The 25807-nt window shown below is 52.6% G+C and overlaps 1 protein-coding gene across 4 annotated transcripts in view; it reads right to left on the bottom strand.

Annotated features, from left to right (window-relative positions):
* Positions 1-922: 922 nt before the first annotated feature.
* STUM (stum, mechanosensory transduction mediator homolog) overlaps positions 923-25807 on the bottom strand; it is a 69698-nt gene continuing 44813 nt past the window's right edge. The window contains exons 2-3 of one of the 4 annotated variants that reach the window (XM_067028623.1): positions 14670-14849; positions 923-2550 (exon numbers count right to left, since the gene is read on the bottom strand). In XM_067028623.1, coding sequence (XP_066884724.1) covers positions 2282-2550; positions 14670-14849 — 449 coding nt within the window. In that variant the 3' untranslated portion in view covers positions 923-2281. Of the gene's footprint in view, positions 2551-2589; positions 9912-11914; positions 13884-14016; positions 14109-14669; positions 14850-25807 lie in introns of those variants that run through there. The other 3 variants (XM_059071807.2, XM_067028632.1, XM_067028634.1) reach the window with 3 other exon arrangements.

Genomic DNA, 25807 nt, shown 5'->3' with positions numbered 1-25807 from the left:
TTCCTTCACTGAAGACATTCCTAGTTTTAAAAGTTTCTTTGCTTTCTAGAGCTTTTTTTTTTTTTTTTAAACATAGCTATTTTTGACAAAAATATAAATATCCACTGCCCTGACTGGAGAGACAGCTGCAGGCTCCTGCTCTGAGCCCCTCCTCCTCTGATTACCCTCCACAGAGCCAGAGCCCATCGGGGGGCCTGGACTCAGCATCGTGGGTGGAGGGGGCAGTAACCCAGGGGCCATTCAGGTCTCCAGGTTCTCCACAAGGACACTCAGGGCCAAGGCCACAGGAGTGGCTGCACAGCTGCGCCCCACAGCTGTGGGGCACCGGAAGTACCCTGGGCCCAGGACATGGGGCTGCCCCCGGAGCCATGAAAGTGCACCCCACTCACGTGGCCAGACATTGCTCTGTCTCCTCGGTTTCTGCGGGGGGTGCCCCTTCGCGCCCTGCTACCCTCCAAGTGACCATCTCAGTAATTCCTAGTTTATGTCGCTGTGTGATAAGGTCTCAGTGACCTAGCTGGCGGCCATCCTCCAGGACTTTGGGCCACTGGCCAGCTGGGGGCTGAGGACAGGTCACGGGGCTGGGGGAGAGGAGCCATGTGTACAGGAGGCAACTTCCTGCTCAAGGAGCTGCCCCGGCCCGCTGCTTCCTTAGCGCCTCTGCCCCACCCCCCTCCATTCCATGCTTCCTTTCCATAAACGGATTCAAGTTGAGTCCCTCTCACTAGTGACAACAAATCCAAGTTAAGTCCTTGCTCCCAGGATACTCTCTGCCCCGGCCGGGCGCTCTCTTCCTGCTTGGAAGGCCATGCGTCTTCAGAATGGATCCACAGCCCCGTCCACAAACCCAACCATGGCCGCCCCGCCTCTTGCCCCCCCCCCCCCCCCCGTGTATCCTCCCGCACCCCCCACTGTGACTGACTACAGGCGACCACGAATCTCCCTCAGAGCCTGAGCTCTGGGAGTGCAGGGGTTTCTGGACAGCAGATGGCTCTGTGTTTTTTCACAGCCCCTTCCCTCTGGGTCTGAGGAGAACTGTCCGTCTCTTTGGGGGACACTGGTCCTCACTCTCCAGGAGGAGCACTAGAAGATTCAACCCTGTCACCTTCCTCAGGATGAGCAGGTGGTGGCGGGCAGGGGAGGGGAGATGTCGGCGGCCCCCAGGGTTCTCTTCTGTCACGTAGCAGGGCTGCAGGGTGCTGCTAACTTCACTTCCCACTGTGCCTTCCCGCCAGCCCCTCTGAAGCCGGAACCCTCTGCAGGAAGAAGTCTCGAGCCAAAAGCATTCCTGGAATAACCTGAGCACAGTAAGTATTGGAAGATGCACACGGTCAAGAAATGCTCCCCGGGGCGTCTGGGCGACCGCGATGCGTCTTCGGGCATTATGCTGCCGCGAGCTCTGCGTCCTGGTTTCAGCAGTGACTAAAGTCAATCCTTAGGCACAGATGGCATTTCTGGGGCCTCGAAGCAGTCCCTGAGGTCGAGCCGGAAGTCTCCCTGGAAGGTGTACCTCGCAGCAGATTCACTCTTTGGGGCCACAGCAGCATCAAGGCCCCGAGGCGGCTGCATCTCTCAGTAGACACACCAAAACACCCCCCCCGACAAGTGGACGAGGATGGCAGGCCCCAGGGGTACCGGGCTGACGTGAGGAAACAGTGAGCGGCAAGGCCTTTCCCTTGGGGTGTGAGTCTTGGGGTGACACGTGGGGATTCACCTCCCACAGCCCCCAGTGCTGAATGCGGCACTGCAGATGTGGCCTCGTTCTGGACCCCAGCTTGCTGCTCCTAAGGCGTCGGAAATCAGACGGTCTGTTCTGTCACCTACACAGCAGTGCTGCCGGGTGCCAAGCCGCCTGTCAGATGCTTCCCTGGCACGAGGGAGAGCCTGGAGCCTTCTTAATTCCAAGCACGACTCGTTCGTTTCACGCTATTAGATTTCATCTTGTTAGACGGCCTCTGCCTCTCAAGAGCTTTTTGAATTCTGATTGGTCTAATATATTTAGTTCCTTTCATCAACACATTTGATAAGCTCTCTAGGTCTTCATTCAGTTATTAAAGAGAACACCGACTGGGCCACGGGCCATGCCCTGAAATTCCCTTCAAGGTAACCTCAGTTCAACCAGTCCCTTGTTACAACGGAACCGCTAGTTGTAAGTTCTCCTAACCACCCTTACCCAGCGTCTCATTTACACAGGAGACTTGGACAAATAAGTACGCTATACACACGTCTCTCATCAACCCATCTGGCAATCAAGAGAAGGAAATGAGTTTCATCTGTACACTTATTTTTGGAAAACCCAGTCTGGGTCCAACACTCGATTTAGCGCGCAAACTCCAGGTTGAGAAGGGATCAGATTACCAGACATGTGGGCCTTTGAGGAGTAACTTGTACAAGCCTCCCAGGAGAAGGGGGATGCGAGGAAGAAGTCTGAAGGAAGGCAAGGCCCGCCTTGGAGAAGGGCAAGCTTCGTAACAGGGAGGACACCAACAGCAAATGCTGCCGAGGGAGAAGGAGGGAGGCATCGAGGACCAGTCAGAGATCTGCCCAGTTCTGAAAACGAGAGGACACAGGGATCTGAGAAGCCACCAGAAAGGTCACATGGATGTTTATTACATAGAAAAGAGGGAAAGGAAGAAAAGGTTTCCAAAGCCATAGTTCCGGGATTTAAAAAAACACAAACTTGGAATGTCGGAGAGATGCCATGCTTTCTATATTTATAATAGGAATATATAAATATGTACATGGAGATATGTACACAAGTTTTTATTGTCATACATGGTATTTTTCATTACATGTACAGTAAAGGTGCTTGAATTACGCATCTGAAAGCTGGCAGAAGGCTGGAGAAACTGGTTGGAGGGTCTGTGGGAGCTAAGCTGCAGGCAGGCCTGGGACCCAGGCTGCAAGGTTTGGGCCAGGGCAAGTCTGGAAGCTTCCCTAGTCTGCGACATTAGAAGTTTCTTCCTCTCTTGGAAACGAGGAAGGCTCCAGTCATTGCCATGGGCTGGAAAATGGAAAAGTGCCTTGGCTGGACTGGATCCCAGGGGAAGCTTGTGGAGGTAGGGTGGGCTCCCAAGGGTCAGGGTAGAAGTGAGACAAGAAAGCCCTGGAGATCAGGGAGTAGGTCTTGCCAGAGAACAATAGAACTGTACGGCGATTAATTTAACATAAAGAAGAGCGACCCAAACAAAGCCAATCACGGAATCAAAAACTGTAAATCACAACACTCATCCATATATAAATTCAACTGAGAAGCAGCAGAAACAGTCTTGTTTCTAGGTATGTTGTTTTTTTTTAAAAAAAATGGCACCATGTACAACAGCATGGAGCTTAGCCTGTGAAGGGGGCCGGCCAAGGGCTCCCTCAGGGTGCCCAGGCCACTTATAGCCACCATCACCCTCTCCCTGCTTGGAACATGGGCCAAGCACTAACCCAGAAAGTGGGGTGGACGTGACCTCTGTCCCCCTTCTCTCCTCACTGGTTCCTATACCGGGGCTGGTGGGAGGGTTGCAGGAACAGAAAAGGACCTCAGAGGACAGTGTTGTCTGCGGTCCTACAAGAGCCCAGAAAGAGACCATTGTCCCCTCTTTTCTCTGGGCAGACTCCTCTCGCCCCTCCCACAGAAGGCCAAGCTGGGGCGTGGAGCTGAGCACAGCCAGGTTTGGTGGGGTGCGAGTGCTAAGCCCGTGGACCCTGGGAGGAAGAGGTCCAAGACCAGGGGCCCTGGAGGGAGAGGAAACGGTGTGGGCATCTGGGCCTGGGACGGGGGTGATGACGGCAAAAGTGCCACCAGCCAGAGGCCCTGCTGAAGGGAGGTGGCTCCTGGATGGGGCACGGGGCTCCTTTGGAGACGTTAAGTCCCAATCCTGAGTCTCCAGACAGACTGGCCTGACTTCTCCCAGCCTCAAAGGGGCTGTGAGTGTGCACATGCATGCTGTGTGTGGGTGTGAGTGTGTGCACAGGCGGGGCTGTGCATGTGTCTGTGCTTTTACTCCCTCCAGGGTGAAAGTGCGGGGTCGGGGATGACCGTGGAGTCCGGACCAGCCTGGGTGGTTGGCATTTTGGCAAATCCAGACAGGGAGGAAGAGGGGTTAGGAACAGAGATTCCACAGCTAAATCAAAAGCGAGAGACAACCTGTACCAGAAATTAGGACACACAAGTGGGACCCTGTGGTCAACCTCCCCTCTCTGGGGCAGGATCAGGAAGGGAGAGCAGAATTGGAGGGGCCAGTGTTTCTGTTTTACTAGGAAGAGTCCTGGCCTCTAAGTCCATGGGGCCGGCTACTCCCTGTCCTGTCCCTGTCCCTCGCCTGACAAGGCTCATCCTCCAAGCCCTTTGCTCTGAGAGAAGTGGGTTGAATGACAGTTGCCCAAGCCCCTCCTGGTACCCAAGCTATAGATTTAAAACTGAGGCACAAGACACTGGGAGAGACGTATAGCGCTGAGGCTGGAACTCACCCCCTGGGCATGGGGGACATTCGGGGTCACTCTGGTTGGGGTTTCCCCCATCCGTCACCAGAGTGGCTCATTCTGTCTCCACGTGGGACCTGGGGTGGATCCATGAGAATCGGAGCATGAGCCTCCACACCTCTGTTGAGCCCAAGAGCGTTCTGAAGTTCTAAGAATCCAACGGGAAGAAAAGTGATGAAAAATACAGGACCCCGGGCATCGCCACATGCTCAGGCTGACCTCAGCCTCCCTTCCCCTGACAGCCTGGACTCCTGTCTCCTCCAATACACGCAGAGCTCTCTGTGGGGGAGAGGCTCCAGCCCCAGGCCTTGGAGAGCGGCTCCCCTCTTGGACGTCCACTCACCTCCTGTGGAGGTGGGGATGCTAGAGGTGCTGCTCACCAGGGAAGTGGTATCTTTGAAGGGCTCCTCCGAGGCCACGCCCAGGACCTGCTTGGCCCACTCAGCACCCGCTGAGCGCTTGCTGAATGCATACAAGCAAAACAGGGAGCCTCCACTGGTGGGCCTGCTAGGGGGAGCCCACAGAGACAAAGGCCAGGTTCCACGGGGGAGTGTGTGTCAGCCGAGGGTCAGCAACTGCTTCAACCTGCTCCTCCCACAGACGAGGTCACGGTCTCTGGGGAAGGTCAGCGTGGCTGAAGTGGCGGTTGATGCTTTAAAAGCGTTCATCTACCTCGCGTGCCCCTGTTGAAAGCCCTCTAAGCAAGCTGGCCAGAGGGAGTACGCTAACACATATATATGGAATCTAAGAAAAAAAATGTCGTCAAGAGATTAGTGGTAGGACAGGAATAAAACACAGACCTACTAGAGCATGGACTTGAGGATATGGGGAGGGGGAAGGGGAAGCTGGGACAAAGTGAGAGAGTGGCATGGACGTATACACACTACCAAACGTAAAATAGAGAGCTAGTGGGAAGCTGCCGCATAGCACAGGGAGATCAGCTCGGTGCTTTGTGACCACCTAGAGGGGTGGGAGGGAGGGAGATGTAAGAGGGAAGCGATATGGGAACATATGTATATGTATAACTGATTCACTTTGTTGTAAAGCAGAAACTAACACACCATTGTAAAACAGTTATACTCCAGTAAAGATGTTAAAAAAAAATAATAATAACAGTGAACAGCCCCTGCAGCCAACAACTGGAGGATTTACATCTCAATTACATATCCCCAGGCCGTTTACACAACGGAGGAGGCTTTCTCTGTCAACATCACAAACAGGATAAAAACAGCCGGTGTCATTAAATCCTGATGTGGGCCTGGAGCCCATGGCCCAGCGCTTCTCCCAGGGTAGGATCCGCCCAGGCTGGGGCCCAGCAGCCCAGAGGAGCTGGATCCAGGCAGAACTGAAGTGACCCTCACAAACACACCTGTCTGGGCAGGGATGGGGGCTCACGAAAGAAAACCTGTCAGGTCTTTTTTGTTTTTTTAATTTTAAAGAGCCAAGATGGCCCAGAGAGACCACTGTCAGCCAGTGCCTTGCTTTCCTCCTCAGGAGCCCCAGGCCTTTGGGAGCCATCCTCCTGGTCCTGTGGATCCGGTCCCTCCTTTCACTGGCCTCAGGGCTTGAGGTTTGGTTTTTCTTTCTGAGATCTGGGTCCCGGCCCTCCAGGGGCAAATCTCTCTTTCTGTCCTTCCTGTCTGCATGCTCGCTACAGCTCCTGAGGCCTGGTTGGCGCCCAGACGAGGCTGAAGTCACCGCCGTGCCTCTGAGACACGGGTCAGGGACTGGAGCCCCTGGGCGGGGTCCTGCGTGTTGGGACCGAGCAGGTTTGCCTGCCTTCATCGAGGGAGCGCAGGTTTGAGGGCCGCCCAGGATGGTGGCAGCAGGGTGGCACCCTATTACTTCTGAGTGGGCCGGGCACTGCCCCCCGAGAGGATCTTCTCTTGTCGCCTCAGTTCTGACATCTGAAAAACACCCCACCCCCTCCCATCCCCGCACACTGATATCTAGCCCCCCTCCAATTCCCCGGCAGGCTATCGGTAAGGGTCACAGGAGATGAAATGCACCCCACAGTGCCTGGCAAGGGCCCAGCATCTAGAGGCTGCCTTTGTCATTGGGGCTCACACGTGGGTCCGAGGCAGCAGAGAGAGGGCCTCATGTCCCTTCCTTCCCTTCCCTCGAGCACAGCCAGAGCCTGGCTCCAAGGTCAGGCCTGCTGCTCGTCAGGCAGGGGCTGCAGGAGGGCTCCCGCTTGCAGCCTCAGCACCGTGGCAGGCAGGAGGGGTGCCGGAACAGAGCCGGGAGCCATCTGCCCCTGTTGCTCCGGCCTTCCCGGCCTGAAATCTTGGCTCGGGCTCAGATCTTAAGATCCAGGTCAGCTGTCTCCACTGTCCACAAGACACTCCCAGGCGGCCAGGTGGCTCATTCTTGCTCCAGAATCCTGCTCTGGCCCGAGGGAATTACCACTGTGTTCCAAGTATCATAATTAGGTTCTGGGAGTATCTCATTCACTGTGAAGTTCTCTGTGTGCCTGTGATCCCTGCCCCAAACACCCGGGGCCTAGGAATGTCCTACGGAATTCTGACTGATAAATGGCTGGACCTGCAATGCACCCTGGGGTTTCTGGACCATCACCCTTGTGCTGCACCACTGAGGTAAGCCAAGATCTGTCAGCAAAGGGCTGTGTGTCTACCAATCTCTTGCTGGCCAGAGAACCATGCTTTTCAGCTGGCTGGTGTTTCATAAATTAACTTTGGCCATCTAAAAGCCTGAGCGGTCAGCTCAGAGGACTAGCCATTGTTCCTTATCTAATGATGATGATCATGATGAGACCATGGTCTCACTCAAAGAGAAGCTATTTTGAGCTGATCCACACGCCTGGCAATCCCCATAGACTCATTGTTCAGAAGACGGGCTGGGGTCCTCTTGGTTTCTTCTGCACGTCAGTTACCCGGAAAGGGGCTGCCTCTGAGGCTGGTGTCTTCTCAAGTTTGGAGAAGCAGCCGCAGGTGAGGGGAGGATCCCGGGAACGGGATGTAGGAGGGGAGATGTCCTTCCAAGCACACAAACCCTGGCATGAAAGCCATCCCACACTGGGACACATGGTGACACTTGTCACTCAAGAAAACTCCACCCGTGTCTGAATGTGTCACTAAACATGAGACATAAATTGCTCTCTCTTCTCTACCTCCTTAGCAGCCACCCCCGGCCACACCAGGAAAATAAGATCCACCCTCTCCCTGTGGGGGCAGTCCCCCCTCCTGACACCTGTCATCTCTCCGGGGAGTCAAGCAAACTTGGGGGAGCTGTTTGGGGTGACGGACAGTGGGCTGGAGTTACTTCCCTCGGCTGGAGCTGTTTTTATCTGAGTCTAGGGGAGGCTCCGTGCTCTGACGCTGCTTCCTTGAGAGCGGCCAGCCGCCAGCCTGCTCTCCTCTTGGCCTGGAGGATGCTGTCTTCACACAGCAGAAGGTTCTGACTTTCTGGATAAAACCAGATCTGAGCCCGCACCTTGAAAACACAGAGGCTTCCAAACGTGAAAGAAGCAGCAAAGGCCCAGGTTGGGGCCGGGAAGAAAGGAGGGGGAAAGAGATAGACACTGCCAGGTGTTCAGAAAGTGCAACCCGGCCCCAGGCAGCTCATCAGAACTAAGGGGTGCACAGCCGGGTAGGATCAGGCCAAGGAGGAGAGAACCCACCTCTGAGTCAGGGCCAGGGTGGGCTAGGGGAACAAGTGGCTGGAAGGAATTCTGTCTCTCCCAGGATGCCGGTTTGCTCTCCAGGCCACAGGGACACTGAGGCCCACTTCCCAACAGGACTGTAATTAGAAAGCCCAGTGGATGGGGTAGGTGGGCCACTGCCCCAGGTGGAGGGTTGTAGGAACACAGACTATGCAAGCAGTGGCTCGCAAAGGGGCTCACAGTGGAGCGAGGGACCTGTCCTGCGGCCGGCTCCCCAAGCCTTCCCATCTAGCATGGGGAAAAAGGCCAGACAGGCCACTCCTCCTCCAGCCCTGGCCAAATTCTGACTGAGCCCCTGATGGATAGGAAATGCCCCTTGGAGAGAAACACGCCCAATGGCACAAAGTCCAGTCAGGCCAAAAACTTGGCTTTGGGCCAGTCGCACATTTTAGCAATTCCTACATTAGAATGAAAATGAAAAGAAGACAGACATGTAAATGTCCATCTTGTCACTGTCATGTAGATCTCCGTTCTCTTAATTTCTGATTGATCTTGAATCAGACAGCTTCCCTTGGCTCCGCTCTGTCATAATCACTTACAGAGGTGTCTTAAAGGGCCTGATTGTCCCTTTGCAACAGGAGAAATCCCTGTGTAACACCAACAGTATCACCTGAATGCATCTGCTTGCAAGAAGGATTTTCAGAGAGAGGGCCAGCACCCACACAATTTTTTTTTTTTTTTTTTTGCAATCCTAAAGCCGCCAAAGCTCTCAAATGGTGAGTTTTCTCCCATAGCTTATTTAGTGGCAAAATCTGACCTGTACTGAGGTAAGGCTATTTACAGTTTTATTGATCCTAATTAGTCTGACTATTCACATGTTTCTCTGCAGAAATGGTCACGTGTTTGATGGTGGTGAGCTGTTCCAGACTCTGCCGGGCTGTAAGGAAATGTATGGCAAATAGCTCTTATTCTCCTCCTCAGATCCATAATTTGTCATGTCAGAGACCCATTTGGCCCCAGGGATTTCAGAAAAAGGAGAGTGGACCCCAAATGGTGTTAAGTATAATGGGAAAGGCTGCCCATGCAAACCCGGGTTGGTAAATCTGTGTATGAACATCTGGCAGTTCCAGCAGTTTCGCCCCAGGAATGGAGCCACTGCCCTCCTTCCCAGGGAAACAAAGGTCAAACACACCCAGGCCTGGAGATTTCAGGGGCGAGGAGGTGAGGGCTGCGATTAGGGTCAGCAGACACCTGCAGGGATCTGTCCCCCTGACAGCCGAGGGCACAGCGGGCCTTTCCACGCTGGGCCAGAGTCTGTCCATCCTCACTCCTGCTGCCCACAGGAGACCAATCTGGCAGGGGCTGGGGACCCGGAAGAGGTGTCCATGGCAGTCCTGCCCCTTGACGAGCCCTGCTCGTCTGGACGGGGCCGCTGCTGCCTGGACCGGCGGCCCCTCGCGCCCTCGCAGTGGGCAGCGGGTGACGCGACGCGGGCCGAGCCGGGGCGCTCCTGCCTCTCTCTAGGCATTCCCATCTCCATCCCAGCCAACCCAGATGCTCTGGGTGTCTGCACTACAGGGCTCTCTGGAGCAGCGGGAGGAGCTGGTAGCCCTTAGAGCCTGCTGAGAAAAGCAGATGCGTTTTCAAAATCAATAATATGTTTAAGTCCCCTCTTTCCACTCCAAACCCGGGAAGCGGCAGAAGAGAACATGTGAAGACCCCGTGCCCGCCTCAGCCTGACGTGGCCCTCCTGGACACTGGGCTTCTCAGTGGCTCGCCCGGGCTCACAGCTGCTGTGGGATGCCCTGCTCCTTGTAGCCTGTAAGGAAGAAGCAGAGGAGAGATGGTCAGACACCCACTTCCCTCAGCACTCCTCCAGGCATGCCCCCAGACTAGAATATGCTAGAACTTATTCACACAGAGGTGTAAATGACTGCCAAGGTCATTGGCTTTTAATGGGAAACAAAGGGATGAATGGAGAACAGTGGCTCTTTGGGCTTAGTGGGGCATATATGAGAGGAGGGTGTCTGCTGCAGATCTGGTGGGGCTTGGAAGGCTATCACTGTGCTCCTGAATCCACACCCCTGAAGCTACTGCACAGCAGTGGCCCCAGCAGACCGGCCTGCTGTGATTTCCCAATGCAGAGCCTTGGGAGAAGGTACCAGGCAGGCTTCCCCAAGCGATGGGCATCTGGTACACGTGGACCGAGAGGAGGAAAGAATGAAAAAGGAAGACAGAGTACAGAAGGCGGGAGCCAAGCGTGCGCGCTCCATCAGCTGGACGTCTCTGACACAGGCCAAGGCGACTGATGGCTTCGAGCCTTTAAAGCCTTGGTGATGATTATGAGGACATGGGAAAAAATTGACCATTGTTGATACTAAGGAACTGATGCTAGTTTATTTGAGCATGAAAGGGTATTGTGGTTTTTGGTTTTGTTTTTTTTAAAAAGACATCTACTGAAATATTTAAGGGTGAAATTAGAGGCCTGGAATTTGCTGAGTGGTTTTACCCCTATTAGCTGCTAACTCGGCCCACAGAGGAGCATCAGTGGACTTACATGTAGTTTTTCTCTTTATTTACCAGATATTCGTCAAATTTAGGTGTTCAGGGTAGAGGAAGATGTAGGAAGTAATAGAGGAAACCAGAGTGGCCATGAGTGGATAATGGTTAAAGCCAATATGTGCGTTTAGGGACTCATTGTACTAGGCCTTCTACTTGTGTCTATGCTTAAACATTTTCCAAAATAAACAAAAAAAGAAGCTTCTGAAAATAGAAGCTTGTTGACCAATTGGGAGAGGGGGTGTTTGTGTGCACTGGGGGAGCGGGGCAGGACAGTGAAGGGGAGGCCCAAGGCAGCCCAGGCAAGAGGCCTGCCATCCCCCAACAGACTCACCTTGGGAAACTTTGGAGCCACACAGGGGTATGAGGCAGCGTGAGGAAGAGGAGAAAAAGAGAAAGAGAAAACAGTCTGAAAACAGAGGCCAGAGGGACTGCCTGCAATAGAAAAAGAGGGAGGATGCACCGTGGGGCCCAGGAGATGGAAGCGGGCTGTGGCCAGTACTCAGCGGCCAGCCACGGAGGCCAGGGGCCAGCCCCAGCAGGCGTGTGGAGGTGGCTGCAGGAGCGCACAGAGAGCGTGCTCCCCTCCCTGGGGGGTCACACCTGGTGAGATACTGCCAAGGAGCTCTCTCCCCTTCCCTCCGTATCTCAGCCAAGGCCACTCTTCTGCTCATCTCCCGCCTCTCACTCTTCTTCCACCCCCAACCCATGTTTGTCTTGAGATGAATTCTCGATGGACCCCAAGAGGGACGGGTATAGGACAGGTTTAACTGTGACAACCTAAAGATGTTGAAGTGACCCATCCTGGCCCCAGCCCAGCTCTGTCTGAGCCACGGGGTTCGCCTTTTATGTGGACAGGCGCCACATACATAAAACTTATTGCTTTGGGAAAGACCCAGGTGGGGGATGGCAAACAGACTTTATCTTGCAGACATCTTGGATCCATTGATAGTGACTGCCTGAAGCCCTGTGTTAAGAACTTGTAAGACTATTCAGCAGAAAGTGTCATAATTGATTAGCCATGTCTGTCATGGGTATGGCTGTAGAGAGAGGCTCTCGTACAACTACCAAATATTTATTGATCCACAACCAATACAGGGCAGTTGTTGACTGTTGTTTGTTATTATTAATATAAATAGAGCTGTGGCCTTGTAAGTTCCTGATTTTAACTTCTACTTTAATCTATATTTCTGATTCCCCTCTTAGGAGGTTTTTCTTGATGGTACATTTCTTTTTTTTTTTTTTTTTTTTTTTTTGCGTTACGCGGGCCTCTCACTGTTGTGGCCTCTCCCGCTGCGGAGCACAGGCTCCGGACGCACAGGCTCAGCGGCCATGGCTCACGGGCCCAGCCGCTCTGCGGCATGTGGGATCTTCCCGGACCGGGGCACGAACCCGTGTCCCCTGCATCGGCAGGCAGACTCTCAACCACTGCACCACCAGGGAAGCCCGATGGTACATTTCTTGATGACACCCCAGGCAATGCCAGGTAAAAAAAAAAAAAATCACCCTGTATTGTTATAATTGAAAAGTTCCCTTCATTTTCACAGGATGGGGCTGGAGTGACACTGGAAAGAACAGCCCCTTATCCAACTAGCTACCAGGACAAATAAGTCAATTGTGGCTATTCTCTTCTACGTAGTCATCCTGGGGTACACACACTCCATTGCTGCTCGGGGCAGTTCCAGCCCACAGCACCATCTTAGCAGTGGCAATTAGTCATCCTTTGAGGGTGGGCTTACTTTTTGGAGAAAGGGCAAAGGCACCCCTTCCTGAGATGTGTGAGCAAGTCTGGTGGCCAGGAGGGGTCAGTGGGTAGCAGTTAGGTGTGTTGGGTTTTCTGGTGCAGCCCTCAAGTCCAACCCCCAAACAGTGTTCTAAAAAGTCTGACACAAAGACAGCATCCCTGGAACCAAGGAGGTGACCCACAGTGAAAGCTTGGATCGTGGGGAAGAGGGTAGGAAGGGTGGGGAGGTGGGTTCCAGCACTTGATTAGCCTGCAGCCCAAATGTGGCCCCAACACCAGCCACAGAAGAGGGATTTCTGCTGAGTCAACAGCTAGGGTGGTGGAAGGTGAGGAAGTGACAGGTCCCCATCTGCCCTTCTCGGGTCTCTGTTTCCTCCTCTAGGAGGTGATAAGGGGAGTTCTTGAAGCTGTCTCTAAGATCCAGACCCTGTGGGTCCTGGTATCAAGCATGACCAAAAAAAGAATACCAGAAAGCTCTAGGGGTCAGATTAGGCATCAACACATTTATTGAGACCCACCCTGTGACACAGGCTTGTGCCGCTGTAACAGGAAATTTCCTTACTAACATGCCCCAGCGCCTGGCCAGACAGTTGTGTGATGAGGAGATGATGCAGTAAGAGGGGTCGGGGCTCATATTGGGTGGAGATGGGGCAGCCGTCACAGGCTTTCCATCTGCCGCTGAGGAAGCCTCTGAGAGCAGAGGTCCCTTCCAGTTTCCAGCTGGGACCAAGGTCAGGAGCTTACACAGGCCTCTCGGGAAGCACCCAACTCCCTGGGAAATTGTCAGACTTGGCTTCTCAGGGCTCGAAGGATGATAGGCAGCACTTCTGTCCAATGAGCGATGTTCTGCACCCCTCCCCACAAATGCAAGTGGTCCGTGGACAGGCCCATGGGGCGAGGCTCCCACGAGGGGCCCGCCTTGGTCTCTGCCTGCTCTGCCCACTCTCCAACGTCCTCCCTGACATCAGCCCCTGCCCTGAGAGCAGCTCTCCCCAGCAAGGAAGGACTGTCTTCTGACTGCTGCTCAGCTTCTCCCTGCCCAGTGTCTCCCTCCCTCCTCTCTGGCTGCCCCTGTCTCCCAGCTCTAACTTTGGGATGCCCTGGCAGTCCAGCATCCCAGGCAGGGGAGGAGCTGCTTCCAAGCAGCCTGCCTGACCTATCTACGGGCTCTGCCGAGCTCGCTCAGGCTCAGGGACCTGCATTTTCTCCAGCCTGCTGGCTTAATTGGTCACTGACCCGAGTCTTGCTGGGCCCTGACATCTGTGTGTGCTCTGAATCTTGGATCCTCACATGATCCTGAACTCAGACTGGGTCAACTAGGAATCATTCTAGATCGTTCTCGAGCCCCCAACCCCTGCGCTTCCCCTCCTGCTTCTGCTGTCCTTACCTGGCACAGCTCACCTCTGGCATTGATATTCCACCTGTCAATGGTTTTGTCAGGTGTAGGACACGGTAGGAGCGTGGGGTGTGGGGAGAAGGGCAAAGTGCCTGAGGAGACATGGTCCTTGTTAGTGGGGACCTGAGGCCTAATGAGGTAGACAGAACGTGTGACAATACAGGGACATGCACGGGGGCACAGGGTGACGAGCATGGCTGCTTAAAATAGGTGTCTGTTTTAAGATCTCACTAGGTTATTTTAAAAACGTTCATCAAGTCTTCTCTGGTAGTTTCGTGTCGGGATCAAGTTTGTGTTAAGTGACTGGTGAAGGTCCACTGCATACAAATTAGGAAGAGTAAGGCTTTAGCATCAAGGAACAAAGAGCTTAGTTTAAAAGAAGTTGACATTATGCTGGTCTAGTTGTAAAAAAAAAACAGTTACAGTGTTTCCTGAGGGCAAACATACCCAGTGGCCTTTTCCTTCTTTCTGGAAACGGCATGATGGAGGCACAGGGGACCTGAGCTCACGCGGGCCGTACCCCTGCTACCTCGGTTGTCAGCCGGGCTGTTTCTGAGCTGAACAGGGGCTCCCTCCCTCCCTTATTCACGCCCTTCCCCTCCGGCTGGGGTCTCTCAAGATTCCCTGCAGGCCTCGGGGCTGGGCGTGCGGGGAGGGTCCCGGAGCCAGGCGGCCACGGGGCGCTAGTGACGAGGACACAGGTGAGCCCTGGGAGGAGGAGCAGGCCCAGGCGTGCAGACGGCCCTGCGAAGCCCCCATGCCCCGAAGGATCGCAAAGCCCCAGAGCACCCGGGCCCCTGCCCCTCCTCCAGCCCTGCTCCCCGAATGCCGGCCCCGCCCCAGCCCCTCTCGGAGGCGGGGTACCAGCGGTTACTCACTGGCGAGGATGACCATGTCCATGCCCCAGAAGATGCTCATGATCCAGCCCACCATGACGATGGCCGTGAGCATCTGGATGAGGGCCGCGGCGATGTTCAGCCAGAAGACGCAGCACACGTGCCTGTCCGGGAGGTCGGTGCGGGCACCACACAGCACGGTGAAGGCCGAGACGAACGTCCCTGTGAGAGGCCGGAGGGGACAGCCTTCTGAGGGCGCTGGGAGACACAGCGGCACGTGGGCCCATCACTAGCCTGGGGCCCAGCGGTTCGCCCCCCGGGAGCTCCGAGAGAGCGGCCTGTGTGGCACCTTCCGGCTCAGACCACCTCTACTGCCCGTACTAGAGATGCCAACGTAGCAGCCTGGAGGAGGCGTGGCCTGGGGATGCCAAGGACCCAGCACAGCCCTGAGGCCACGGGGGGAACACAGATGTCACACGACAATGGGTCCCTGCCGTTAAGGAGCAACGGTGCAGCCACTTGCAAGGACGACAGACAGCGGGTGGAAAGGGCGCCAACCTCATGTGGCAAAGATCCTTAGGGCCTAAGAGTTCAGAGGCAGGAGTTGCTGCCGCTGAGGTGACGGGAAGCCACCCACAGGGCAAATTCAGGAAATGACCCCCAGCACACACGCTGATTGCGGGGGCCAGCAGAGGGGAGAGAGCACAGGCCAGGGCATATCTCCCGGAACGCTTCCCTGAGGGGGCTCCCCCAAGCACCCCAGACCTGTAAGGGGAAGGACAGAGAGCCCGAGATTTACTGAGCAGCCACAAGGCACAGAGCAACGTGGTGGGTGTGTCCATGGCCTTTACCTCGTCCCAAACTTCCCAGAGCCCTGCGGGTAATATTGCTATATTTACTGACATTTCCCTCCAGCCAGGCCTTTTTCTACACAGGCTCTGAGCCCCTCAATGACCCTGCAAGGCAGCTGGCCTTCCTTCTATTTGTACGAGGTTCCTATGGCTGTTGTAACAAGTTACCACAAACTTAGTGGCTTAAAACAACACAGTTCTGGAGATAAGAAGTCTGAAATGGGTCCTCAGGGCTGGGTCCTTTCTGGAGGCTCTGGGGGACAGTTGGTCTCCTGGCCTTTTCCAGCTTCTTGCGGCTGCCTGCATTCCTTGGCTCGTGGCTGTGTCATCACAGCCAGGAGCTGCACTTCTCTCCTCTCAGACCTCAGCTCCCATCCTTACATCTTCTCTCTCTGACTCTGATCCTCCTGTCTCCCTCTTATAAGGACCCTTGTGATTACATTGGGCCCACCGGATAATCCAGGGTAATTCCCACATTTTAAGGTCCTTAACTTAGTCACATCTGCCAAGTCCTTTGGACCATGTAAGGTACCGTATTTGCAGGTTCTGGGGACCACGGTATGGACATTTCTCTGCCCACCACACCGTCTTACGTATTGTATTAACCATGTGTTTCTGATGCTTTGCTATCGGGGGCCTTGCTGACCCTGGAGAGAACCCCCTCCCAGAGCTAGCCAAGTCCTACAGATACTAAATGACTTTCTTACGAAACCCAACCAATCCAGAGCCCACACCCAAACTCCTCCTTTATGGACTCTCACACTCTGGGTCACTCCCCCCTACCCCAATCACCCAGAGCCAGGTACCAGACCACTAGGGCAGCCCCTACACCCCAGAGACAACGGAAATGATTCAAACTAGGCAATCCTAAACCTGCTTACCCTGTCTTGCCGTTCCTTCCCATGGAAACCACATTAAAGGCTCCTCCCCACGTTCTCCCCTCATTTCTTCCGCCTCCTAACTGTGCCTTCCTCATCTGCCCCCCCCCCCAAAGTGTGGTGTGCCCCGCCTCTTAGGAGCTGTCACAACCTATCTTTCCTGCAAACTATTATCTAGAGAATGGATAAACAACAAGGTCCTACTGGATAGCACAGAAAACTGTATTCAGTATCCTGTGATAAACTATAATGGAAAAGACTATGAAAAAGAACATATATATGTATAACTGAATCACTTTGCTGTACACCAGAAATTAATACAACATTGTAAATCAACTATACTTCAATAAAACTTTTTTTAAAAGAGGAATGTTAAAGAGAAAAAAACCTATCTTCTCAGTGGCCATAATTTCCTGATCTGTTGGCCTCACCATACCTAACTCCTAATAAAATCTACATTTTAAAGCACGCGCACACACACAATCAAGAATTAAGTATCTTGTCCAAGGTCACACTCCCAGGTGGGCATTGACCCCACGACTGTCTGATGCCGATGGCCACCTCTGTCACCCTGACCCCACAGGTGGAGTGACCTGGGAAGGCAGGTCCAGACGAGAAAGCAAGCCACTTGGGAAATCAGCCCACGATTCTCACGTTCCTACTTCTTATGCTTCCTGCTCCTTGAGGAAGCTGCCCGGCAGGCGGGGAGTGGGGTGGACGGAGTTGGGGGAGCTTTGATCTCCTCCCTCTCTGCACCCTGGCTGCTGGCCCTTCTCTGTCCAAACGTGGCGGCTCCTGCTGGCTTCCTAACGTGGCCTTTCCCTCAGTCCACACACTCGTGCCTCAGATCCAAGCCCGACCCCTGAGTCCACCAGGCTGATTTCTGATCCCCGTCCTGCCCCGTCCTCCTCCTCATCCGAACAACTGCCACTGCTTGTGGGTGTTTCTGCCTCCTGAGTTACTGAGAACTCCTCTGAGGTGCCAGGTGGCATCTCACCCACCTTTCTGCCCCCAGCCCAGCACAGCGCCTGGTGAACAGCAGGTGGGAGCCGGGGACCCAAAGAAATGCAACCAGTGTGAAGTTCATCCTCAGACCACCTGCATCATCACCTGCAGTATTTGTTTAAAATGCAGATGCCTGGGTGTCCGTCTGAGAGCTGGATGTCTAAGGGGTGGCCCAGGAATCTGCATTTCTAAGCAAGTTTCTCCTTCCACTCAAATAATGATAATGCTCACTAAAGTGTAATTACCAAGGGTTCAAGTTCAACCAGACAGATTCAAGACCAAGATTCAAGTCTAAACAGCCCTTCTGTGTTCCTCACACAGCGCCAGGGGTGGCCCTCTGGGAGATTTGGGGAGGCAAATGCTGTTCTCCCACTCTCACCAAATGGACAGTCCGGGTTTTTTTGGTTTCTAAAAATTTATTTATTTATTTATTTTTGGCTGCGTTGGGTCTTCGTTGCTGCGCATGGGCTTTCTCTAGTTGCGGCGAGCGGGGGGTACCCTTCGTTGCGGTGCGCAGGCTTCTCATTGTGTGGCTTCTCTTGTTGCGGAGCACGGTGTCTAGGTGCGCAGGCTTCAGTAGTTGTGGCACGCGGGCTTAGTTGCTCCACGGCATGTGGCATCTTCCCGGACCAGGGATCAAACCCTGTCCCCTGCATCGGCAGGCAGACACCCAACCACTGCGCCACCAGGGAAGACGGACGGTCCGTTTTGTCAGCAGGGTGTTGAGTAGACTGAAAGTGTCTGAGATGACTAAGACAAACGAAGAAGGCAGAGCTGAAAAATGATGGGGACACGACTTCAGGGCTTGGTAGTGGACACAGGAGGAAACAGGGCATAGGGACCATTAGAAAGTGTGTGCCACCATCCTTCGCCTCTGCTCGTGTATCATGCTGTGGGATATGAGGTGAACACAGGCTGACACCATTATAAAAGAGAACATCACTGAAGTCGAAAGATGGTAGAAGGTGAACACAGGCATGCGGGGGAAATATTAAGTAAAATTAACACAGATATCATTTACTGCACACTTATAGTGTGCTGCGGCACGCTACCCTCTCCTAACCACACTACCTCTAATCCTTACGACAGCTGGATGGTGGTTCCCACTTTATCGAAGGGGAAACCAAAGCTCAGAAAGGCTAAGTGCCCACATAGCAGAGTGCAGATTTAAACCCAGATCTGTCTAGTGTGGAAGCCTGGGCTCTTTTCAGTCTAGGAGGTTGCATCCTTACATTAAAAATTAAGGAGGGGCTTCCCTGGTGGCGCAGTGGTTGGAAGTCCTCCTGCCGATGCAGGGGACGCGGGTTCGTGCCCCGGTCCGGGAAGATCCCACATGCTGCGGAGCAGCTGGGCCCGTGAGCCATGGCCGCTGAGCCTACGCGTCCGGAGCCTGTGCTCCGCAACGGGAGAGGCCACGACAGTGAGAGGCCCGCATACCGCAAAAAAAAAAAAAAAAAAAAAAAAGTAAAAAGGAAGGAAGTTCTGACACAGGCTACAACATGGGTGAACTTGGAAGATATTATGCTAAGTGAAATAAGTAAATCACAAGAAGACAAATGTTGTCTGATTTCACTTGTATGAGGTACCTAGGGTAGTCAGATCATAGGAAGAGAAAATAGAATGGTGGTTGCCAGGGGCTGGGGGAGGAAGAGATGAGGAGTTATTATTTAATGGGCACAGAGTTTCAGTTTTGCAAGATGAAAGGGTTCTGGAGATGGATGGTAGTGATGGTTGCACAACAATGTGAATGTGCTTAATGCCACTGAACTGTACACTTTTTTGGTTTTGTTTTTTTAAAATTTATGCATTTTATTTATTTATTTTTGGCTGTGTTGGGTCTTTGTTGCTGCGCACGGGCTTTCTCTAGTTGCGGAGAGCGGCAGCTACTCTTTGCTGTGGTGCAGGGGCTTCTCTTGTTGCAGAGCTTGGGCTCTAGGCGTGCGGGCTCAGTAGTTGTGCCGTGCAGGCTCAGTAGTTGTGGCTCGCGGGCTCTAGAGCACAGGCTCAGTAGTTGTGGCGCACGGGCTTAGTTGCTCCGCGGCACGTGGGATCTTCCCAGACCAGGGCTCGAACCCGTGTCCCCTGCATTGACAGGCGGATTCTTAAACACTGCGCCCCCATGGAAGTCCCGTGAATGGATTTATAATATAAAAACATCGTTTTAACCTATTCAACCGGAAGTTTTTTTTTTTAATGATTTTGGCACCCTTTCATACGAAGAGGTGTTAATTACTTTAAATGAGTCTTACCCGCTAAAAAACGAACCCTCTCCAACAGCGACAGGTTAGTTCTAACTTATTGCATGAGCACCAACCGTGAGTCCGTGCTGGGCCCTGGGAATACAGAGTGCCGCAGGAGGTGGGGCTCGGCCGGGTCCCACTCCGGGAGCTCACATTCTGGTGGGGACACTGGGTCACAAAAGGAACAGTGACGAATCTTGTTTGGTTTATCAGAAAAGGCTTCACAGAAGAGAACATGAAGTGGGGAGAGGTCTGGAAAGCTGATGGGAAAAAAATCAAGGGGAGGAGGAGGGGAAGAGCATCCCAGAGATGACCCAGTGTGTCCGTCCGGAAGCTCAGAGGGTGGCAGGGGACTTTGAGGACACAGGGAGCTGGGCATAGGCTGCGGCGTTCGGGGCAGGGATGAAAAACAGGGCTGGAGGCGGGCAGCGGTCAGACTGCAGAGGGCCCCGAGGGACGTGCTGCGGGGCCCGACTGCCTCTTCTAGGCAACACGCAGCCCCGGGAAGGGTTTCAATGGGGGAATCACAGACCAGGGTTTTGACTCCCAAGGGGAGGATGGGGCAGAAGGGGTGAGGCAGAGGCTAGGAGATGAGATGAGGTGAGGTGGGCAGGGAGGCATGGCAGCGGAGAGGGGAGGGGGAGAAGGACCCCCAGGAGGGGACAGTCCCAGGGATTGGGGGACTTGCTGCATGTCCGAGGAGGGAGAAGGGGGCACAGGTGGGTCTGGGTGTCCGGTTTCCCACACTATGTGATGAGGGTGGAGCCACAAACCAGGTATGGAGCCCAGTGAGGGCTGTGCCCACGGGCTGAGCACAGCCGAGCTGGAGACAGTGGCTGCAGCTGGCGCAAGTCACCAAAGCGAATGAGGTCACCTGGGAGGGCATGGAATTCAAGGGAAGATCACTGAAAGACCCAGGGGGACATTAAGACCACAAAAGGGACAGAGCGGGGCCGATCCGAGAGGTGAGGGAGAGTGTCCCAGAAACAGAGGAGTCTCAGGGAAGAGAAGCTGGTGGACAGGGACACTTACCGCAGAGATGGAGAAGGGACATGTGGGTCCCGGGTCTGATTAGGTCACGAGCAGCCTCAGAGGGGGGCTGAGAGGATGATGAGGAGGGAGCAGCATGTCAGAGGTCTGAGGGGAGAATGAGGTGAAGATTTCAGAACACAGGCGAGGACCACTCTCTCAGAAGTGCTTGGGAGAAACTTCAGCTTGTCTGTCTGCTGAGGAGAAGCCGCCAGAGAGGGGAGAGTATGAGGATATAACCAGATAGAGGGTAAGTGGGTGGCGAGGTTCTCGACAAGGTGAGAAGGTGAGGGGTGAGCGGGGGGGTGGTCTACAGCAGATTTCCCAAACCGGTTTGCGCATTAGAATTCTCCAACTGAGGTTCACGCAAATGCAGGTTGCAGAGCTGCACCTCCAGACCACCAAAGGCACAGTGACACATCCAGGGATGGGTCCAGGGATGGCTTGTTTGAAAGGATGAAAGAAACAGTCCCCCAGCTGATTCTAACTCACAATCAGGTTTGAGAATCCTTCTCCGAGGGGCGGTGAGACTGGCCTCCTGGATACAGAGCCGGAAAACCACAGAACCTTGTAGGAAATTAGTCTGTGATTCCGGCCTTTCACTCCGTCCCACAGCGTCCGCCACGTGACCCGGCGCTGAGTCAGGGAGATTACCCTCTGCAGCAGAGGCAGGGGCCTGGCCATAATGTTTCTGGGGGTGTCAAGGCCCGGCCAACACTAATTGGCACAAAGGAAAAGGATGGTAATGAACTGAACTGTCAGCCACCAAAATCAGTGTGCTGTAAGACACCTGCAACTTAGGCATGGACAGGTGCTTTGCGTGTCCTACAGGATCCTGAGGGAGAGAGGCGTGTGGGAGAAGCCTGAGGAGGACCCCACCCTCACCGCACAGAGATTTACGGCAAAGACCCCCCAAGGACTTTGCAGCCATAGTCCTCTCTGGACACCATGGATCTGCCGAGGTCACTGGCTTCCCTGAGGAGCTCAGGGCTCGGGCCCCAGGCGCAGGCAGTGGGGAGGAGAAAGCATCCCTCCACTTCCATCCTGGATATCCCTAAGGGTCCTGGGGGAGGGCTCTTGGTTCCCGCCCCTCCCCCCCGCCCCCCCCCCCCCCACCGTCAGACGCCAGAAGAGAAGCAGCGCAAAGTGGGCTGGCAGTTTCCCGTCAGGAGAGGGGCTGGCTCTGCTCCATAGGATGGAGCTTGGGGGCTGAAATCGTCCTTCATGAGCCCCATCAGGTTCAGCTTGTCACATGACTCACGTGAGAGAAGTAGAAGGTTCTGGACTCGAGGGGGGCTCTCAAGGCCTCTTGAACTCAGGGGGAGAAGGGCAGAGCTGTCCTCTGAAGAAGCTGCTCCCAGAAAATGCACTCCCCTGGGACGGAGACCAGTAAGTCCAGTTGGACCCCAGCCATCACCTGCAGCTGGCTCTGCGGTCATTAAGATGCGCTACTCATCAGTGGCCGAGACTTAAACCTGGACCCCCTCCATCATTCCTCCAGGGAGGGTTGGTTGAGCACAGCTCTCTTACCAGCACAAACTTGAACGTGAGCTTTGGGGGACGGGAAGGAAATGTAAGGAAAGGCTTGGCCTGGACTTCACAGCCGATTTGGAAGGACAAGCCACACCATACAAAACACGTCCCACTGCTGACTGTGTGTTCCGGTTCACAGCCAGAACAAGATAAATGGGAGATCACGTTCAGGGTCAGACTCAGTCCTACGAGATTTCAATTCTCACACGTGGAGGTGGGGGCATAAGAAGCCATGGAGATTGTGCTAACAATACACCTTCCTGGGCTACACCAACCTGAGATTGTAATTCAGTGGGTCTGGTCATCATCTTTTCATCATTGTGCAATCGTTTCAATGGGAAGTGGAAAAGGAAAGGAAAAAGAAGTGACTACAAGTTCACAAATGAGTCTGGACAAAAGCCCTAGGAACACAGAATCAGGAGGGTTTAAAAGTGCCTGTGACAGCCACTCTGGAGAACGGTATGGAGGTTCCTTAAAAAGACAAAAATAGAACTAACATAAGACCCAGCAATCCCACTACTGGGCATATACCCAGAGAAAATCATAATTCTAAAAGACATATGCACCCCCAATGTTCATTGCAACACTATTTACAATGGCCAGGACATGGAAGCAACCTAAATATCCATCGACAGAGGAATGGATAAAGCAGACGTGGTACATATATACAATGGACTATTACTCAGCCATAAGAAGGAATGAAATTGGGTCATTTTTTAGAGACGTGGATGGACCTAGAGACTATCATAGAGTGAAGTAAGTCAGAAAGAGAAAAACAGATGTTGTATATTAACACATATATGTGGAATCTAGAATAAATGGTACAGATGATCTTATTTGCAAAGCAGAAATAGAGACACAGACGTAGAGAACAAACGTATGGACACCAACGGGGGAAAGGGGAGGGGGTGAGATGAATTGGGAGATTGGGGTTGACATATATACACTCTTGACACTACGTATAAAATGGATAACCAATGAGAACCTACTGTATAGCTCAGGGAACTCTACTCAATGATCTGTGGTACCTAAATGGGAAGGAAATCCAAAAAGGAGGGGATATATGTATATATATAGCTGATGCACTTTGCTGTACAGCGGAAACTAACACAACATTGCCAAGCAATACTCCAATAAAAATTATACTCCAGTAAAAATGTTTATACTCCAGTAAAAATTAATTAAAAATAACATAAAAGTGCCTGTGGCCTAAGTAAGCCAGGGCCGGTCTGCAGAAGACAAGGTCTTGGTCGTCCTGGATGGGGCTCTGCGTGCTCCTTCTGTCACCCCGGCTCCTGTGGTTCTGATTTCTTAACAGACGGGCCAGAAAGGGGAGAGGCTTTTGGACACTGCGTGTTCACATGTGCCTGTGGGAAGGCACTGTCTGTTTTTTCAGCTTGACAACTCGAACAGAGTCTGAGAAGGCTGTGCTAGGCGGGCAAGGAAGGCACGCCAGGCCACTACGAGTGGGACCTCGTGCGTCTCAGAGAACGAAGAGTATCGCTGTGAGCCAAAGGACAGTCGGCCCAAGGGCCAAGGCTGTGGAGGTCTGTGAGGACGACTGTGTCCTCATCCAGAAAGTGTTTTGTAGACCCAACACCATGCTTCTCATGTCCTGGCCAGCAAGAAACTTGCAAAGAGGAGACAAATTATAAAACCAAGAGAGAACAGTGCAGGCAAAACATGGACAGTTCTAGTATTTTTGTCATCCTGAGCACCCTCAACGTCTTCAAAACAAATCTGCCTTGTTTCTTCAAAACAAAGCTAACTGCATTCCTCAAGAACAAAACAAAAAGGCCACATACTTAATGGGAGAAGATATTTGCAAATGATATATCCGACAAGGGGTTAATATCCAAAATATACAAAGAACTCATACAATTCTACATCAAAACAAAAATAAAAACAAGAACACAAACGACCCGATTTAAAATTGCACAGAGGGGCTTCCCTGGTGGCGCAGTGGTTGAGAATCCGCCTGCCGATGCAGGAGACACGGGTTCGTGCCCTGGTCCGGGAGGATCCCACATGCCGCGGAGCGGCTGGGCCCGTGAGCCATGGCCGCTGAGCCTGTGCGTCCGGAGCCTGTGCTCCGCAACGGGAGAGGCCACAACAGTGAGAGGCCCGCATACCGCAAAAAAAAAATAATAATAAAATAAAAAAATAAAAAAATAAAATAAAATTGCACAGAGGAACTGAATAGACATTTTTCCAAAGAAGATACACAGATGACAATTTTCCAAAGAAGACATACAGGTGACACATGAAAAGATGCTCAACGTCAATAGTCATCAGGGAAATGTAAATCAAAACCACAATGAGATATCACTTCATATCTGCCAGAATGGCCATCAGTAAAAGGCAACAAATAACAAGCGTGGGCGAGGATGTGGAGAAGAGGAAACCCTCATGCACTATTGATGGGAATGAAAATGCAGCCACTGTGAAAAACAGTACGGAGGTTCCTCAAAAAATTAAAAACAGAACTACCATACGATCCAGCAATCCCGCTTCTGGGTATTTATCTGAAGGAAATGAAAACACTAATTTGAAAAGGTATATGCTATGTTCATTGCGGCATTATTTTCAGTAGCCAAGGTAGAGAAGCAACTTGTGTCCATCAATAGATAAAAGGATAAAGAAGATGTGGTATGTGTATGTACATAAATATATATATATATATTTATATACGCACACGCAGTGGAATAGTACTCAGCTGTAAAAATGAATGAAGTATGCCATTTGCAACAACATGGATAAAGCTAGAGGGAATTATGCTAAGTGAAATAAGTCAGACAGAGAAAGACAAATACCATCTGATTTCACTTATACGTAGAATCTAAAAAAAAAACCAAAACAAATGAACAAACAGAGCCAAACAGAACCAGAGTCATAAACACATAAAACAGAGTCTGGTGGTTGCCAGAGGGGAAGGGGTGGGAGAGGAAAGAAATAGGTGAGGGAGATTAAGAGTTACAAACTTCCACTTACAAAATGCATGAGTCATGGGTATGAAATGTACAGTGTGGGTAATAGTCGATAATTACGTAATATCTTTGTATAGTGACAGATGGTAACTAGATTTATCATGATGATCATTTTGAAAGGTACAGAAATATCGAATCACTACGTGGTGTAACAGTAACTAAAATAGTGTCATAGGACTATTATACTTCAAAAACAAATAAACAAACACAGTTGCAGAAAAAGAGATCAGATTTGTGGTTACCAGAGTCAGGGGATACGGGAAAGGGTAACTGGATGAAGTGGGTCAAAATGTACCAACTTGAGGGGCTTCCCTGGTGGCGCAGTGGTTGAGAATCCGCCTGCCGATGCAGGAGACACGGGTTCATGCCCTGGTCCGGGAAGATCCCACATGCCGCGGAGCAACTAAGCCCGTGAGCCATGGCCGCTAGGCCTGCGTGTCCGGAGCCTGTGCTCCGCAACGGGAGAGGCCACAACAGTGAGAGGCCCGCATACCGCAAAAAAAAAAAAAAAAAAATGTACCAACTTGAGGTTAGTTATAAGATAAATAAGTACTACTTATGTAATGTAATGTACAACATGATAAATACGATAAACACTGCTCTATGTTATATATGAAAGCTGTTAAGAGAGTAAATCCTGAGTTCTCATCACAAGGG

This window comes from Kogia breviceps, chromosome 1 (genome assembly GCF_026419965.1).
Source record: "Kogia breviceps isolate mKogBre1 chromosome 1, mKogBre1 haplotype 1, whole genome shotgun sequence".
NCBI lineage: Eukaryota > Metazoa > Chordata > Mammalia > Artiodactyla > Physeteridae > Kogia > Kogia breviceps.
This window is presented reverse-complemented; position numbering and strand designations above follow the sequence as displayed.